General features: G+C 42.8%; 5 protein-coding genes across 5 annotated transcripts; 3 read left to right on the forward strand and 2 right to left on the reverse strand.

The window, feature by feature from the left end:
- Positions 1 to 1,076: 1,076 nt before the first annotated feature.
- On the reverse strand, positions 1,077 to 1,615 carry LOC142150273 (histone H2A type 1-like). The gene has a single exon (XM_075205484.1). It carries the CDS (start codon positions 1,598 to 1,600, stop codon positions 1,208 to 1,210), a length of 393 nt encoding a protein of 130 aa, XP_075061585.1. The 5' UTR covers positions 1,601 to 1,615; the 3' UTR covers positions 1,077 to 1,207.
- Positions 1,616 to 3,780: 2,165 nt separating this feature from the next.
- Positions 3,781 to 4,112, forward strand: LOC142150864 (histone H4-like). Its single transcript, XM_075206038.1, has one exon. The coding sequence runs from the start codon at positions 3,801 to 3,803 to the stop codon at positions 4,110 to 4,112; it is 312 nt and encodes a 103-aa protein (XP_075062139.1). The 5' UTR covers positions 3,781 to 3,800.
- Positions 4,113 to 5,392: 1,280 nt separating this feature from the next.
- On the reverse strand, positions 5,393 to 5,830 carry LOC142150274 (histone H2B 1.1-like). Its single transcript, XM_075205485.1, has one exon. It carries the CDS (start codon positions 5,824 to 5,826, stop codon positions 5,446 to 5,448), a length of 381 nt encoding a protein of 126 aa, XP_075061586.1. The 5' UTR covers positions 5,827 to 5,830; the 3' UTR covers positions 5,393 to 5,445.
- A 294-nt stretch (positions 5,831 to 6,124) lies between these two features.
- Positions 6,125 to 6,584, forward strand: LOC142150275 (histone H2A type 1-like). Its single transcript, XM_075205486.1, has one exon. It carries the CDS (start codon positions 6,141 to 6,143, stop codon positions 6,531 to 6,533), a length of 393 nt encoding a protein of 130 aa, XP_075061587.1. The 5' UTR covers positions 6,125 to 6,140; the 3' UTR covers positions 6,534 to 6,584.
- An 11,216-nt stretch (positions 6,585 to 17,800) lies between these two features.
- Positions 17,801 to 18,112, forward strand: LOC142150865 (histone H4). The gene has a single exon (XM_075206039.1). The coding sequence runs from the start codon at positions 17,801 to 17,803 to the stop codon at positions 18,110 to 18,112; it is 312 nt and encodes a 103-aa protein (XP_075062140.1).
- Positions 18,113 to 18,365: the final 253 nt, after the last annotated feature.

An 18,365-nucleotide genomic window follows, 5' to 3' on the forward strand; every position in this document is an offset into this window, starting at 1 on the left:
CCAAGAAGGCTGCAAAAAGCCCAAAGAAGCCAAAAGTCGCTGTGAAATCCAAGAAGGTGGCCAAGAGCCCGGCCAAGAAGGCAGCGAAGCCTAAAGTGACCAAGAGCCCGGCCAAGAAGGCGGCTAAGCCTAAAGTGGCCAAGAAGGCAGCGAAGCCTAAAGTGACCAAGAGCCCGGCTAAGAAAGCAGCGAAGCCCAAGAAGACAGCTCCTAAGAAGAAGTAAAACTGCAGATCCGCACTCCGGTGCCCCGTTACACAAAGGCTCTTTTGAGAGCCACCCACTCGGTCTTGACTGAGCTATAATGTACCCCCCCATCCATCCTCTATCTTTTACCCTGTGGTGGTGACTGCTTCTGGCTCAACAAAGCAGATGTGAACCCCTTATGGTCCCCGGTAACAAATACCTCCAGACATCTGACTAGTTTACACACACATTGATAGTTACATACACATAACGTCAGTGCACCGTGACAATGGTTATTTTCTATAAGCAATTATGTCGCTCTTCTACACCCCGTGTGTAGCTTCATAAACCGTTTACTGCCCCTGAACAAAATGAGCAAAGGACGGAAACTCCTTATGTTTATATTACGGTATTATTTTCTTACTAGGTCATACGCTATACAACTGCTACCTATTGGACGGTTATGTCAGATTATTTAAATCCAGTGATTATCATCAAGTATTTGTTATCGACACCATAGGAAGCTTGTATTGGTCTCCGATTCACTGTGCTGACAAGTGTCATACACCGTAGTAACGTATCTCTTATATACTATTACTGTGTGTAAATCAATACTACCACCGTGTGATCAGTAGTGACGTCTGCCGTTTATCAGATACATTGTAATTTTTAAGATTGTTTACAATAAATGGTTTTCTAGTCTTTCAACTTTAATTCGGGAGCCTGTCAGGTCTTACGTAGGTAAAATTCTAATAGTAATATTATCGCTTCAGATTTAAGTGGTAAGCAAAATATAAAGCAGGCGTTCTGAAGGACGCAAGGGATATTAAATGAAAGTTTGAAGGACTGAACAGCAGAATCTGAGGAGAAAAGGCTGTTTCTCGTCTAGCTCAATAGTAAAACTGTCAGTGAGCTTCCGACTATCCAGATAAAGCAATAAGTAATGTATAAAGCTCTCGCAAGAAAATGTGGGTGGCCCTGAAAAGAGCCTTTGTGTTGTGGGGGTGTCAGTGGGGAGTAAATCACTTGCTCTTAGCTGCCTTGTGGCTCTCGGTCTTCTTGGGCAGCAGCACGGCCTGGATGTTGGGCAGGACGCCTCCCTGGGCGATCGTCACCCCTCCGAGCAGCTTGTTTAGCTCTTCATCGTTGCGCACAGCCAGCTGCAGGTGGCGGGGGATGATGCGGGTCTTCTTGTTATCACGGGCGGCATTTCCTGCCAACTCCAGAATCTCAGCCGTTAGGTACTCGAGCACGGCGGCCAGATAGACAGGAGCTCCGGCTCCCACACGCTCGGCATAATTACCCTTTCTCAAAAGACGGTGAACACGTCCAACTGGAAACTGAAGCCCAGCCCGAGATGAGCGAGTCTTGGCCTTAGCCCGGGTCTTTCCGCCTTGTTTGCCTCTACCAGACATTTTCAGTTGCGTATTTCGTAATAAACTACTGTGATTAAACTCCTCCCTCATCCTTTTATTTATACCTTTCAGTGACAAACTCCTGCATCTCTGATTGGTCTGTTTTCGGACTAGCCAATGCAGCTGATGTTCAGGTATCCACCAATCCGTATAAGATAGAGGTGGGTATGATATTGAAACACATCACATGACATGACTAGCCAATAGCATATAGAGCTGGATATAAGTCTTATTTACATGGCCTGCCTATAAATAGGGCGATTGTGGGAGGTGCAAGTAATAGTCGCTGACTCACTGACCAGTATTTGTTTTAAGAATGCCTGATCCAGCAAAGTCTGCTCCTGCGGCCAAAAAGGGCTCCAAGAAAGCCGTGACCAAGACCCAGAAGAAAGATGGGAAGAAGCGTAGAAAGACCAGGAAGGAGAGTTATGCTATCTACGTGTACAAGGTGCTGAAGCAGGTCCACCCTGATACCGGCATCTCCTCCAAGGCCATGGGTATCATGAACTCCTTTGTTAATGACATTTTTGAGCGCATCGCAGGAGAAGCCTCCCGCCTGGCTCACTACAACAAGCGCTCCACCATCACCTCCCGGGAGATCCAGACCGCTGTGCGTCTACTGCTGCCCGGTGAGCTGGCCAAGCACGCCGTGTCTGAGGGCACTAAGGCCGTCACCAAGTACACCAGCGCCAAGTAATCTGCAAATTCCTCCTTTCCGAGTTGCCACAAAGGCTCTTTTAAGAGCCACCCAAATCTTCTTAATCGAGGCTATGACACTTGTTGGATCCCGCTGCTCTTTGTGTTCCTTGCAAACACAAGCCCACGTGCAGCTCTTACTGTCCGGGTACCCGTCTATAAACATAACGTGTTCGCTTTCAGCAAACATGAATGAAATGCCTTTTAGATCTCGTATGTCAGTAAATCATTCTGTCCTTACCTTCTGTTACCAAACTGCACCTGGCTGCTCTCTAACTGCCCCGTGCTCCCTGCTGCATCTAGGCGGCTAGAAGGAACTCTGACCCGACTAGTGTCAGCTGCCTGACCGGTATTTAGCGCCTCTAGAGCAGGCTGTGCTGTCCGGGCTTCTCATTAGAAATCTGTTGACCACTGGCTATAGTTCTTCTGCAGACCAGGTACCGGTGCCAACACAACATATTTAATTCTGTCGGCTCTCATAAAGCATACAATATACATTAGTAACAATACATTGTGGCACATACACTGGCGAAACTAAGGGAGGAATAACCTTTATTAAAACACAGTGGTGGTCACCTCCCAGTCATCTGCGGACTAAATGGGCAATCCCGGATAGCCAGCAAGCACAGAAAGGTCTCAACCTGGACACATTTAAGAATTCTAAATGCGTGAAATTAGACATTACAAACAAGGTACTTTCAATATGGGGTACAGGGATTGCTGCACAGTCAGTACTGCCCAGCATCCTGCTCTCGCCACATGAGAGCGTTACTTCACCAGAGCTTGCGGTGTTTTGAAAATAACCATTGAAGTCCAGTTGTTTTTTTTTATATCTTTATATCATTACAGATGTTGCTGTCATTTGACATACACTAGGCTGGTTCTACGCTTTAAAAAGTCAATTTCAGGCAGAAATCCTCATTCTAATGCATTATTCAAATAAGTCATATTATATTTAGTGTTTTTATTTGTGGCTGCAGTTAAAAATGTACAGAGCCGGTCACTAGTAAATTCAAAGGTATTTAAAGGAATACAAGATTAGATCCAACTGAAACACGACAGATAACTACACTGCTACCACCTTATATTACAAATATATTATTACTTTCATCATCAATATATGTTAACAACCGACCAGTGTTATAGATTGCAGATTAAAACTCTAAAATGTGTAATTTCTACATAATAAAATGCCGTCACACAACTTGAAAAAAACAGACAGATAACCATTCAGCTAAAATGAGAAACTAAATTAAATAAGATCATAAGCTAAACACTACAATGACTATAAGCGACGCGGCGGGAATTTTAAAATCTTTAACGGCTGCTCGTTCAGCCAATCGGCAAGGGGAACGAAAGCCACATGTAGCAATAATTATCAAATGACACGCCCATTTCTTCCTCTATACTTTGTGTCCTTTCAGGTCCGACTTAACTGTATTAAAGAAGTTTGCTGTACAACCAATTCACATCAGTTGATTAGGCAACGCCAGCAGTGCAAATCATGTCTGGACGCGGTAAAGGAGGCAAGGGGCTCGGGAAAGGCGGTGCTAAGAGGCACAGGAAGGTGCTCCGTGATAACATCCAGGGCATCACTAAACCAGCTATCCGTCGTTTAGCTCGTAGGGGAGGTGTGAAGCGCATCTTTGGGCTCATCTACGAGGAGACCCGCGGTGTCCTGAAGGTCTTCCTGGAGAATGTGATCCGTGATGCCGTCACTTACACAGAGCACGCAAAGAGAAAGACTGTCACAGCCATGGATGTCGTGTATGCCCTGAAACGTCAGGGTCGCACTCTGTACGGGTTTGGAGGTTAATTTCTCTGTATCCCATTACACACAAAGGCTCTTTTAAGAGCCACCCACTCAGTCTTCAAAGAGCTGTAAGTTTACTATTATGCCCATGATTACTGGAGGAATAGGTCTGTAGCATTTTAAGATACTACAGCATATCACCCCACGGCTTTGTTACACGTAGATCCAATACATGAGTGAATAGTGACACCATCACTCGCAGCCTGTTCTGAGTGCGGGAGTTACACCGCAGACATCCGTCTCAACCATTGTATAAAGTAGGCGAAGACCACTAATCTATGCTTTTACAACGTGTAGTCAAATGAGCGTAAATCCCAGCTGTGGAACGGGTTTACATGTTGGGGGACGAGTACAGGGAAACGTAACCAGGAGACTTTCAAAAAATACAAAGCAACATAATAAACGGGGTAATAATACAAAAGGTGTCATAGCATCGATTGAGAAAGACATTATATTCTTCCTGCCCCATACCAGCCAAAATGAAAAAATATTGATTACCACCTCGTATCCAGAAGCAGTGGTTCTTTCAGGGTGGGTTTCCCACAGGAATTGAGAAATACGTATCCTGGGGAAATTATAAAGACTCTACAGGGAAAATCTTGTGGTAAGACCCTAGCGTACCATCCCCCTATCCACGAACTAATTGGTAATGTGAGTGTTGCAATGGTGCGTTAAACATTTTCTCTGCACATATGTCAGCACGGAGGGAGGAGACTGGGAGAAGACCCTGCAACAGCTCCTCTTTACATTTAACGAGGTATCTCAGGAGTCCACCAAGTTTTCTCTATTCAAGAGTCTATATGGGCGGCGAGTGATGCATCCATTAGATACGAGAAAGCTGGGAAAGCCCCTTTTTCAATCGCTTAGGTCTCCACTATGTACGGTTTCGGAGGCCAATTTCTTTGCCATGTTGAAAAACAAAAAGGCTCTTTTGAGAGCCACCCACTCAATCTTCAAAGAGTTGTAGTATGTCCATGTCCTAGAGCACAAACATACCCCCATATACCACTTATTTCATCTAGATTCTACACATGGCAGTTTTAGAACATCTATTACTCAAGACCTGTTATTCACGTTATTAAAAGACCTTGGGCTGCACAGCGTTACAAATATCGGCCCTTACATGATCTGAAGGGAAATGCTAGGCAGTGATTAAAGCGTAAGGAACAATATGTGGGGTATTGCAAGAACGAGTAGCTTGAAATGTGATGGTTTCGCGGAGATACAAAACACCACAAAGAACATGCGGGATCTAGCAAATGTCATAGCCTCGATTGAGAAGATTTGGGTGGCTCTTAAAAGAGCCTTTGTGTTATCTTAGAACAGAGATTGCAGATTACTTGGCGCTGGTGTACTTGGTGACGGCCTTGGTGCCCTCAGACACGGCGTGCTTTGCCAGCTCACCGGGCAGCAGTAGACGCACAGCGGTCTGGATCTCCCGGGAGGTGATGGTGGAGCGCTTGTTGTAGTGAGCCAGGCGGGAGGCTTCGCCTGCGATGCGCTCAAAAATGTCATTAACAAAGGAGTTCATGATACCCATGGCCTTGGAGGAGATGCCGGTATCAGGGTGGACCTGCTTCAGCACCTTGTACACGTAGATAGCATAACTCTCCTTCCTGGTCTTTCTACGCTTCTTCCCATCTTTCTTCTGGGTCTTGGTCACGGCTTTCTTGGAGCCCTTTTTGGCCGCAGGTGCAGACTTGGCTGGTTCAGGCATTGCAATAACAAGATCTCGACAGAGTGTAAAGAAACTATTACTAGCACCGCCCACAATCGCTGTATTTATAGGCAGTCTATGTAAATTAACCTTATCTTCAGCTCTAGGCGCTATTGGTTAGTTCTGTCACGGGATCTTTAGAAAAGCTATACCCCTTCTCCCTGTGCTGATTAGTGAGTGCCCGAACATTTTTGTCACTGGCCAGTCTGAAAACGGACCAATCACAGATGCAGTCGTTTGTTTTTCGAACATATAAATAAAGGAATGAAGGCGGAGTTTGCTACTCGTGTGTATTGAATTAACCTGAGCATAACATGTCTGGTAGAGGCAAACAAGGCGGTAAGACCCGGGCTAAGGCCAAGACTCGCTCATCTCGGGCCGGTCTTCAGTTTCCTGTTGGCCGTGTTCACCGTCTTTTGAGGAAGGGGAACTATGCTCATCGTGTGGGAGCCGGAGCTCCTGTCTATCTGGCCGCCGTGCTCGAGTACCTGACGGCTGAGATTCTGGAGTTGGCTGGAAATGCCGCCCGTGATAACAAGAAGACCCGTATCATCCCCCGCCACCTGCAGCTGGCTGTGCGCAACGATGAAGAGCTAAACAAGCTGCTCGGTGGGGTGACGATCGCCCAGGGAGGCGTCCTGCCCAACATCCAGGCCGTGCTGCTGCCCAAGAAGACCGAGAGCCACAAGGCAGCTAAGAGCAAGTGATTTACTCCCCACTGACACCCCCACAACACAAAGGCTCTTTTCAGAGCCACCCACGTTTTCTTACTAGAGCTCTATACACATTACTATTCGTTTTATCTGGGTAATCAAAGAAATATTAGTACTGCAATATTTACCTATGTTCACTGTTCTTGCAGTCCAGAAATATTAGTACTGCAATAATTACCTATGTTAACTGTTCTTGCAGTCCAGAAATATTTGTACTGTAAAATGTAAATATGTTCACTGTTCTTACAGTCCAGAAATATTAGTACTGCAATATTTACCTATGTTCACTGTTCTTGCAGTCCAGAAATATTAGTACTGCAATATATACCTATGTTCACTGTTCTTGCAGGCCAGAAATATTGGTGCTGCAATATGTACCTACGGTGACTGTTCCTGCAGTCCAGAAATATTAGTACTGCAATATTCACCTACGGTCACTGTCCCTGCAGTCCAGAAATATTAGTACTGCAATATTTACCTACGTTCACTGTTCTTGCAGTCCAGAAACATTAGTACTGCAATATATACCTATGTTCACTGTTCTTGCAGGCCAAAAATATTGGGACTGCAATATTTACCTACAGTGACTGTTCCTGCAGTCCAGAAATATTAGTACTGCAATATTTACCTACGATCACTGTTCCTGCAGTCCAGAAATATTAGTACTGCAATATTTACCTACGTTCACTATTATTGCAGGCCAGAAATATTAGTACTGCAATATTTACCTACGTCCACTGTTCTTGCAGTCCAGAAATAATAGTACTGCAAAATTAAAATACATTCACTGTTTTTGCAGTCCAGAAATATTAGTACTGCAATATTTACCTATGCTCTCTGTTCTTGCAGTCCAGAAATATTAGTACCAACAATTTAAATAATTTCACTGTTCTTGCAGGCCAGAAATATTAGTACTGCAATAATTACCTACGTTCACTTGTCTTGCAGTCCAGAAATATTAGTACTGCAAAATTAAAATACGTTCACTGTTCTTGCAGGCCAGAAATATTATTACTGCAATAATTACCTATGTTAACTGTTCTTGCAGTCCAGAAATATTAGTACTGTAAAATGTAAATATGTTCACTGTTCTTGCAGGCCAGAAATATTAGTACTGCAATATACACCTATGTTCACTGTTCTTGCAGGCCAGAAATATTGGTACTGCAATATTTACCTACGGTCACTGTTCCTGCAGTCCAGAAATATTAGTACTTAAATATTTACCTACGTTCACTGTTCTTGCAGTCCAGAAATATTAGTACTGCAATATTTACCTACGGTCACTGTCCCTGCTGTCCAGAAATATTAGTACTGCAATATTTACCTACGTTCACTGTTCTTGCAGTCCAGAAACATTAGTACTGCAATATATACCTATGTTCACTGTTCTTGCAGGCCAAAAATATTGGGACTGCAATATTTACCTACGGTGACTGTTCCTGCAGTCCAGAAATATTAGTACTGCAATATTTACCTATGGTCACTGTTCCTGCAGTCCAGAAATATTAGTACTGCAATATTTACCTACGTTCACTATTATTGCAGGCCAGAAATATTAGTACTGCAATATTTACCTACGTCCACTGTTCTTGCAGACCAGAAATAATAGTACTGCAAAATTAAAATACATTCACTGTTTTTGCAGTCCAGAAATATTAGTACTGCAATATTTACCTATGCTCACTGTTCTTGTCGTCCAGACATATTAGTACTGCAATATTTACCTATGTTCACTGTTCTTGCAGTCATGAAATATTATGCAAAATAAAATATGTTCACTGTTCTTGCAGTCCAGAAATATTATTACTGCAATATTCACCTATGCTCGCTGTTCTTGTCGTCCAGAAATATTAGTACTGCAATATTTACCTACGTTCACTGTTCTTGCAGGCCAGAAATATTAGTACTGCAATATTTACCTAAGTTCACTCTTCTTGCAGTACAGAAATATTAGTACTGCAATATTTACCTATGTTCACTGTTCTTGCAAGCCAGAAATATTAGTACTGCAATATTTACCTACGTTCACTGTTCTTGCAGTCCAGCAATATTAGTACTGCAATATTTACCTATGTTAACTGTTCTTGCAGTCCAGAAATATTAGTACTGCAATAATTACCTACGTTCACTTGTCTTGAAGTCCAGAAATATTAGTACTGCAAAATTAAAATACTTTCACTGTTCTTACAGTCCAGAAATATTAGTACTGCAATATTTACCTATGTTCACTGTTCTTGCAGTCCAGAAATATTAGTACTGCAATAATTACATACGTTACCTGTTCTTGCAGTCCAGAAATATTAGTACTGTAAAATGTAAATATGTTCACTGTTTTTGCAGGCCAGAAATATTAGTACTGCAATATTTACCTACGGTGACTGTTCTTGCAGTCCAGAAATATTAGTACTGCAATATTTACCTACGGTCACTGTTCTTGCAGTCCAGAAATATTAGTACTGCAATATATACCTATGTTCACTGCTCTTGCAGGCCAGAAATATTGGTACTGCAATATTTACCTACGGTGACTGTTCCTGCAGTCCAGAAATATTAGTACTGCAATATTTACCTACGGTCACTGTCCCTGCAGTCCAGAAATATAAGTACTGCTATATTTACCTACGTTCACTGTTCTTGCAGGCCAGAAATATTAGTACTGCAATATATACCTACGGTGACTGTTCCTGCAGTCCAGAAATATTAGTACTGCAATATTTACCTACGGTCACTGTTCCTGCAGTCCAGAAATATTATTACTGCAATATTTACCTACGTTCACTGTTCTTGCAGTCCAGAAATAATAGTACTGCAAAATTAAAATACAATCACTGTTTTTGCAGTCCAGAAATATTAGTACTGCAATATTTACCTATGCTCGCTGTTCTTGCCGTCCAGAAATATTAGTACTAAAAAATTTAAATACGTTCACTGTTCTTGCAGGCCAGAAATATTAGTACTGCAATATTTACCTATGTTAACTGTTCTTGCAGTCCAGAAATATTAGTACTAAAAAATTTAAATACGTTCACTGTTCTTGCAGTCCAGAAATATTAGTACTGCAAAATTAAAATACGTTCACTGTCCTTACAGTCCAGAAATATTAGTACTGCAATATTTACCTATGTTCACTGTTCTTGCAGTCCAGAAATATTAGTACTGCAATAATTACCTATGTTAACTGTTCTTGCAGTCCAGAAATATTTGTACTGTAAAATGTAAATATGTTCACTGTTCTTGCAGGCCAGAAATATTAGTACTGCAATATAGACCTATGTTCACTGTTCTTGCAGTCCAGAAATATTAGTACTGGAATATTTACCTACGGTCACTGTTCTTGCAGTCCAGAAATATTAGTACTGCAATATATACCTATGTTCACTGTTCTTGCAGGCCAGAAATATTGGTGCTGCAATATGTACTTACGGTGACTGTTCCTGCAGTCCAGAAATATTAGTACTGCAATATTCACCTACGGTCACTGTCCCTGCAGTCCAGAAATATTAGTACTGCAATATTTACCTACGTTCACTGTTCTTGCAGTCCAGAAACATTAGTACTGCAATATATACCTATGTTCACTGTTCTTGCAGGCCAAAAATATTGGGACTGCAATATTTACCTACAGTGACTGTTCCTGCAGTCCAGAAATATTAGTACTGCAATATTTACCTACGATCACTGTTCCTGCAGTCCAGAAATATTAGTACTGCAAAATTAAAATACATTCACTGTTTTTGCAGTCCAGAAATATTAGTACTGCAATATTTTCCTATGCTCTCTGTTCTTGCTGTCCAGAAATATTAGTACTGCAATATTTACCTATGTTAACTGTTCTTGCAGTCCAGAAATATTAGTACCAACAATTTAAATAATTTCACTGTTCTTGCAGGCCAGAAATATTAGTACTGCAATAATTACCTACGTTCACTTGTCTTGCAGTCCAGAAATATTAGTACTGCAAAATTAAAATACGTTCACTGTTCTTACAGTCCAGAAATATTATTACTGCAATAATTACCTATGTTAACTGTTCTTGCAGTCCAGAAATATTAGTACTGTAAAATGTAAATATGTTCACTGTTCTTGCAGGCCAGAAATATTAGTACTGCAATATACACCTATGTTCACTGTTCTTGCAGGCCAGAAATATTGGTACTGCAATATTTACCTACGGTCACTGTTCCTGCAGTCCAGAAATATTAGTACTTAAATATTTACCTACGTTCACTGTTCTTGCAGTCCAGAAATATTAGTACTGAAATATTTACGTACGTTCACTGTTCTTGCAGTCCAGAAATATTAGTACTGCAATATTTATGTACATTCACTGTTCTTGCAGTCCAGAAATATTAGTACTGCAATATTTACCTACATGCACTGTTCTTGCAGTCCAAAAATATTAGTACTGCAATATTTACGTACGTTCACTGTACTTGCAGTCCAGAAATATTAGCACTGCAATATTTACGTACGTTCACTGTTCTTGCAGTCCAGAAATATTAGTACTGCAATATTTACGTACGTTCACTGTTCTTGCAGTCCAGAAATATTAGTACTGCAATATTTACCTGCATGCACTGTTCTTGCAGTCCAAAAATATTAGTACTGCAATATTTACGTACGTTCACTGTTCTTGCAGTCCAGAAATATTAGTACTGCAATATTTACGTACGTTCACTGTTCTTGCAGTCCAGAAATATTAGTACTGCAATATTTACCTGCATGCACTGTTCTTGCAGTCCAAAAATATTAGTACTGCAATATTTACTCACGGTCACTGTTCTTGCAGTCCAGAAATATTAGTACTGCAATATTTTCCTACGTTCACTGTTCTTGCAGTCCAGAAATATTATGCAAAATTGAAATACGCTCACTGTTCTTGCAGGCCAGAAATATTGGTACCAGAAATTAAACTATAATGGAGTACACAAATTTGGAGGATAAAGTAGGGAAAGATCAAGACCCACTTCCTCTTAATGCTGAAGCTGCTGCCATTAGTCATGACATAGACGATGAAATGCCATCAACGTTGTCTGCCAAGGCCGATTACCAATCTCCTAGTAGAGGGCATGTAAAATCCAAAAACCCAAAGTTCACTAAAATTAGCAAAAAAAGGAAATTAAAAACATCTGAAAAGAAACGTAAACTTGCCAATATGCCATTTACGACACAGAGTGGCAAGGAACGGCTTAGGCCCTGGCCCGTGTTAAGGATAAATGATTTAGCTTCACCCAAGGATCTAAGCCCTCCTCCTCCCCCCCCTCCAAAAAAAAAATTAAGAGAGTTAAGCTGTCATCAACAGCACAGCAAACAACTTTGCCTTTTAAACAGATGACATCACAAATCCCCAAGGCGATTCCAAGGGTGTTAGTGGTTGTGAAGCCTGACCTTCCCATCACTGTACGGGAAGAGGTGGCTCCTACCACCATTTGCAGCACGCCCTCTGCATATGCTGGAAGGATCACCCACAGTGTAGATCCAGGTTTGGATAATGAAGGTGTCAATGTTGTACACCGGGATAAGGATATTGATGTAGCTGGCGCTGAGGAGGAACTTAACGAGGAGGATGCTGAATTGGTTATCTTAAATGAGCCACCAGGGGGGGGGGGGGAACAGTTGTTGTCCATGGGAAGAAAAAGCCCATTGTCATGCCTGGCCAGAAGACCAAGAAATCCACCTCTTCGGTCTGGAATTATTTATATCCCAATCCGGACAAGAAATGTATGGCCATAGGTAAAGCTCAATTAAGCAGGGGTAAGGATCTTGGCCACCTAGGGACACCCTCCCTCATATGTCACCTGAATAACCTTCATAATTCAGTGTTTAGTTCAGGAACTGTGGCTAGGACCGTCAGCAGTCTAGGGACACCTAAATCCCTTGGTCCTGATGTATGCACACCAGCAAAACCCTCCTCGTCAATTTCCAACACAATCTCGATCAGCTGCATTGGATGCTGTCACAAATGAAAAAATGGTGGAGGATTACTTTGCTGACACCATCCAAGTAGACATGTCACACAGTCCATATTCTTACTGGCAGGAAAAAAAAGGCAGTTTGGAAGCCCCTGTACAAACTGGCTGTATTTTACCTTAGTTGTCCCCCCTCCAGTGTGTACTCGGAAAGAGTTTTTAGCGCAGCGGGGAACCTGGTCAGTGAGCGGCGAAGGAGGTTGCTTCCTCAGAACGTTAAAAAAAATGATGTTCATAAAAATGAATTATCAATTCCTCAATCAAGTACAGCACTGCCCTCCAGATAGTACAGAGGGACCTGTGGTTGTGGAGTCCAGCGGGGACAAATTGATAATGTGTGAGGAGGAGGAGGAAGTACACACTGTAGGGGGAGAGGAATCAGAGGTTGAGGATGAGGACGACATCTTGCCTCAGTAGAGCCTGTTTAGTTTGTACAGGGAGAGATGAATAGCTTTTTTGGTGTTGGGGCCCAAACAAACCAATCATTTCAGCCACAGTTGTTTGGTAGGCCCTGTCGCTGAAATGATTGGTTTGTTAAAGTGTGCATGTCCTATTTCAACAACATAAGGGTGGGTGGGAGGGCCCAAGGACAATTCCATCTTGCACCTCTTTTTTTGGCATTATGTGCTCTTTGGAGCCTAGTTTTTCAAACTGCCATCCAGTCTGCCACTGCAGTGCCACTACTAGATGGGCCACGTGTTTGTGCCGCCCACTTGTGCCGCTTAGCTTAGACATCCAGCTATCTCGGTGCAACCTTTTGGCCTTAAAACAATATTGAGAGGTGTGAGGTGTTTAGAATAGACTGGAAATCAGTGGAAATTATTGTTATTGAATGTTATAGAGGTTAATAATAGCGTAGGAGTGAAAAACAACAAAAAAAACCAGTTTTTATTCTTAAAAAAAAATAAAAATTCAGAGCCGAAAACCCTAAATCAGAACCAAAACCTTGAGTCGGGTGTTTTGGCAAAACAAATCAGAACCCAAAACCTAAAGCTAATCAGAACTCAAAACACTAAAAGTGGCCGGTGCACACCCTTTTTATTAAATGTGAATTGTATTCATTTTACTTAATTTCAAATGTAGGGCTGGTTGCAGGGAGGGAGGCCTAATTATTAAAGGGGGTGCTATGGATTTATTAATGGAACTGTTTGGGGACTCCTAAACTTTATGTACCCGTCCCCCCCCCCCCCCCCATATAGGGCCCCGACATCCCAGAATCCACACAAGCAGCAACTGATCTAAAGACACCAGCAGCCGCAGGTGGTGGAATGTGACAAGATCAGGTAGGAGAGAGCACGACCATCTGCCAACTGTCCTGAAGATGATGGGGCAGCGCAGAATTTGGGTGACTGTCTCGCTTAGTCAGAATTTGGTCTGTCTGCAAGGACAGTGGGGAGGTAAGTCCTGCTTCACACTGTACTGCTCGTGATATCAGAGATGCGTGCACCTATCAGTAGTGCACACAGTATTGCCTGTTTATTTGTCTAAAATGAAGACCATATCAGACAATAGGGGACACCCCTGTCTTAAGTGCCCCAGGCCCACCAGAACCTTAATCCAGCTCTGACCACAGGGATATCCGCAAACAGGCACCACATGGGGGTGTATTAATTATCTTTGATTCCTCACGGTCTTGCCATACTCAGGTTCTACCTATCCATAGGCACCGATCGGCAAAACACCCTGCCAGAAACCAGCACAAAACACACAAGAACAAACAAACAGCAAAGACAGAGACCACTCACCTGGAGCGTCATGTCTCTTTGATGGCCGTGTACTCTGCTTCTCAGCAGCTGTGAGGGCAAAACACAGAAACACAAATAGTACGATTGGGGTAACAGTGCGTATACCCCTCTTACTTACATGCGGACAGCTTGGTGTAAACATGGTGGTGACAGTGGATTCTATGCTAGTGGGCACGTATCTCTAAACGGATCTTACGAGCGAGGGGAACAGTCCCTGGTGGTTAGTGGTGATACAGACGTAGGCATAGTGCCAAATTATTGTATGGCTACAGGCTCTAAGCCTGACTCACGTGCCCAACCTAGGCTCTAAACCTAATAAATGCAGGACAGGCTCCAAGCCTGAATCCACCCCGGCCCCCAGGGTCATGGCCTGGCCAATTGTACCCCAAATATTAATGTCTTGAAATACACCTAAAAAGCCCCCGGGCCTTGTACATGACTATCTACTCCACGGTCCTAGTGCCTATAGATGTGCCCACATTATGTAAATCATAGTTACCTGCTCCGCGCAGGAATCAGATGTTCTCCAACCGTTTCCACTTCTTCCAGTCCTTCCAGCCAATGGTGCCTCTTCTCCTGTTCGGTGCTGAAATTGATTGAAGTGACTCTGTCCTCTTCAGGCTGCGCTGGACTCAGCAAAATTCAAATGGTCGACTAAGAGCCGGGACTGGCTGGTCATTGATTGGCTGACCGCTATCATGTTCAGATTCGCTGTTGTCAATCCCGGTGAGAGCGTACGGGAGCCCAGACTTACCTGCCCTTGATCAGAGGTCTAGTAAGCAGAATCCTCTTCTTTTTTAACCTCCTTGTTGGCTCCAGTGCTGTCTTCCTCAGGATACCCTTCTACACTGAGACTTACAGTACCGCAACAGTTTAATTTGTGTATCTCTTCCCTCAGTTTTGAATTTCAGTAAAGGAGAGTTTGGTGGTCTGGGTATGATGGTGTATTCTTCAGCCTCATCAATGGTCCATCCAAATGCAGCCCGAATTAAACTTTTATTTATTTCAGTGATAAAAATTGTAAATACAATATTTAGATTTAGCAGTGAATTAATGGGAAGAAAAAAACTAGAAGAGTATTTCTATACCTCTTAAACATGAAATTAGTATAAATAATGTGATACTAAAACCCTTCCTCTCCTGTTTTGTGTCGTCTCTGAAACTATATTACTTTGCTTTTAAATGGAAAAAAAAGTGTTGTTTAATTTTATAATGGTGCTTTAATGCTTATAAAGTTCTTGTGAAACTTGAAACAAACACGTTATAAAGTAGAAACACCATTCATGAGAGAAATTACTTCTCAGCTAGTTTAGTATTACAACATCGCCACCTGCTGTCCAATAAGCTACTTGTGGCTGAGATGTCCGCTTTATTATAGAGCCCGCTTTCCCGGCAACCCTTGTCAATGCCGAGCTGCATTCTGGGAGATGTAGTTTGGATAGAAGGCGGAAGGAATTGGAAGCAGGTAATGTAATAAAGTGTTATTGTGTGCGCACAAGGAAGGGCCATGGTCACCTCACATTGGGGCACATTTATCAATCATCGGCAAAAATGAACAATAGTTATCAATCCTTATCGCATGGATAAGGATTGAACTATTTCTCAGATTTATTAAAAACGGATCACAGAAGCAGCAGTTGCGATAAACTGCTGTTCCTGTGATAAAAAAAAATCACACTTACCCCGCCTCTTCCGAATGCGGTGTCCACGGATCTCCTCCAGGTGTTCTTCATTTTTCTTTACTCTGGAACTGCGCATGTGCAGTTCGAAAAACTGCACATGCGCAAAAAAAAAACATCCCCGATCTGTCTCTGCAACTATAGTTGCAGAGACAGCGGTGAATGACAGCGAGGGATCATGTGATCCCTCCACACATGCGCTGTCCAGCTCTGCTCTTCGGACCAGAGCTGACAGCACTGAAATCTGACAGCACTGAAATCTGACATTTATGATAATAAGCGCCAGCTTCAGCTGGCGTACATTATCAAGACAAGTTTCCCCCCAAAAAATAGTTTTTTTCGGAACATGTTAGATTACGGCCAAGAGAAGTCACCATACTATTCGGTGACTGCTCCCAAAAACGTAGAGGAGTGCAAAGCAGCATATATCCACGATATCTGCTACGATGCACCCTTTATAAATATGCGGAGGACACAGAGGGACCTTAATTTCACGGTAAGAGCACTATTGTGCTTTCTTAAATATGCCCCATTGGCTTTGGAAGTGCTGGGACGTCCCCAGCCTGCTCCCCTAAAAACATCCCTTAGGTGCTGCACACACCGGCCACTAGTACTTGTGACATTGAAGGGGCATCACTCAGTGGGACATATCTCCCAACTGTCACCGAATCAGGACAAAAGTCCTTAAATGTGGGACGGCAGGACTGTCCCTCCAGAATCAATTGCTTCCATGGTGTTGGTGGTTATCACGTTGAACAACCCGGCCAGTGTGGTAAACAGCCCGGCTGACATGTTGATCTCATCTGGAGGGACAGATCGCTGCTCGGTATGTTCTTAGTATGTTGATCACTCCCATGTGAAACAGGCTTGTAAAACATGACAGGTCCTCTTTAAATTACACCCTTCATGTATGCAGTGAGGCAGCCATGTTGTTTCCTGAACTAATATTCATGAGAATACAAGATATCAAGTGACCAGTAGGTAGTGACCACTGAGGCCTGAAGTACAGAGATTCCTCTTGTTCCTAATTAATTGATGTTGCACTGAAGGCTGCATTGTTCATGTATATTGGTTTACCCCCAACATGTCTGTATCCACTGTGTGCAGGTGGAGACCACTGTAAGATGCAGTTTGACTTGTGATCAAAAACTTGTTTATGTATCTTGAGAGATCTCAAGCTATAAAATTAATTAAAAATAATATATAGTAATATGTGTTTGTTACTTTGCAGCCTGTGTTACAGAATGAATGGACAGTGCTGAGTCAAGGTACCTTCAATATGGGCATGAGAGGCTGCAAGCAGACTAAATATACATCTCAACTATGCCCAGCACCCTGCTCTTGGTGTTGAAAAATAATTAAGAGAAGGAATTTGATAAAGCCAGAGAAGTACACAGATGCCAGCGAACATATTTTGCTCAGCTTACTTTGTAGAGGATTAGTCTTTGGGTTTTTACTACAAATACTACATTGTGAACTATCATAATGATTATCTTGTAGCTTAAACCACTAGAATGTTTTACATTTACATAATATGCAGTCAAACAACCAAAAACCGCGCACACAGCCATGTACAATCGATCAATTAAAGGAGACATTAAATTGCTTTACTTCGTAAGCTATACACTGCAAACAATAGGAGCGACTGAGCGGGAATTTTAAATTCGCAAACGGTTGAGCGCTCAGCGAATCAGTGATAAGGGGGGAACCGAAGCCCGCGTCACACAACGTACAAAGAACCGCTGCCTACTGGACACGCCCCCTTCCTCTTATGTCCCCTATCAGGTCCGACCCAGCTGCATAAAAGAAGCTTGTTGCGCAGCTAAACTGTATCAGTTGGAACATTTTTGACTGAAAGTTACATCATGTCTGGACGCGGTAAAGGAGGCAAGGGGCTCGGGAAAGGCGGTGCTAAGAGGCACAGGAAGGTTCTCCGTGATAACATCCAGGGCATCACTAAACCAGCTATCCGTCGTTTAGCTCGTAGGGGAGGTGTGAAGCGCATCTCTGGGCTCATCTACGAGGAAACCCGCGGTGTCTTGAAGGTCTTCCTGGAGAATGTGATCCGTGATGCCGTCACTTACACAGAGCACGCAAAGAGAAAGACTGTCACAGCCATGGATGTCGTGTATGCCCTGAAACGTCAGGGTCGCACTCTGTACGGATTCGGAGGCTAATTTCTTTGTCTATCCCATTACAAACCACAAAGGCCCTTCTAAGGGCCGCCCACCATGTCTGTAAAGAGCTGTACGACTAATGTCCAGGACCGTGAGAGGTTTAGCTCCCTAATATCACGTTACACACACACCTATGATTACTTGTTTCTGCACAATACTGTGATTATCGACGTCATCGTTCAGTCTGTAATTTATATTAGCTATAATGGGGCCACATCGATTTCATCCCGTGTATAAATTGAGCGGTCTAATC

The sequence above is a fragment of the Mixophyes fleayi genome, chromosome 4 (genome assembly GCF_038048845.1).
Source record: "Mixophyes fleayi isolate aMixFle1 chromosome 4, aMixFle1.hap1, whole genome shotgun sequence".
In the NCBI taxonomy this organism is placed as follows: Eukaryota; Metazoa; Chordata; class Amphibia; order Anura; family Limnodynastidae; genus Mixophyes; species Mixophyes fleayi.

Excerpts from the sequence above, each read along its gene's own strand:
- LOC142150273 (XM_075205484.1), bottom strand. The coding sequence starts at position 1,600 with ATGTCTGGTAGAGGCAAACAAGGCGGAAAGACCCGGGCTAAGGCCAAG.
- LOC142150864 (XM_075206038.1), top strand. The coding sequence starts at position 3,801 with ATGTCTGGACGCGGTAAAGGAGGCAAGGGGCTCGGGAAAGGCGGTGCT.
- LOC142150274 (XM_075205485.1), bottom strand. The coding sequence starts at position 5,826 with ATGCCTGAACCAGCCAAGTCTGCACCTGCGGCCAAAAAGGGCTCCAAG.
- LOC142150275 (XM_075205486.1), top strand. The coding sequence starts at position 6,141 with ATGTCTGGTAGAGGCAAACAAGGCGGTAAGACCCGGGCTAAGGCCAAG.
- LOC142150865 (XM_075206039.1), top strand. The coding sequence starts at position 17,801 with ATGTCTGGACGCGGTAAAGGAGGCAAGGGGCTCGGGAAAGGCGGTGCT.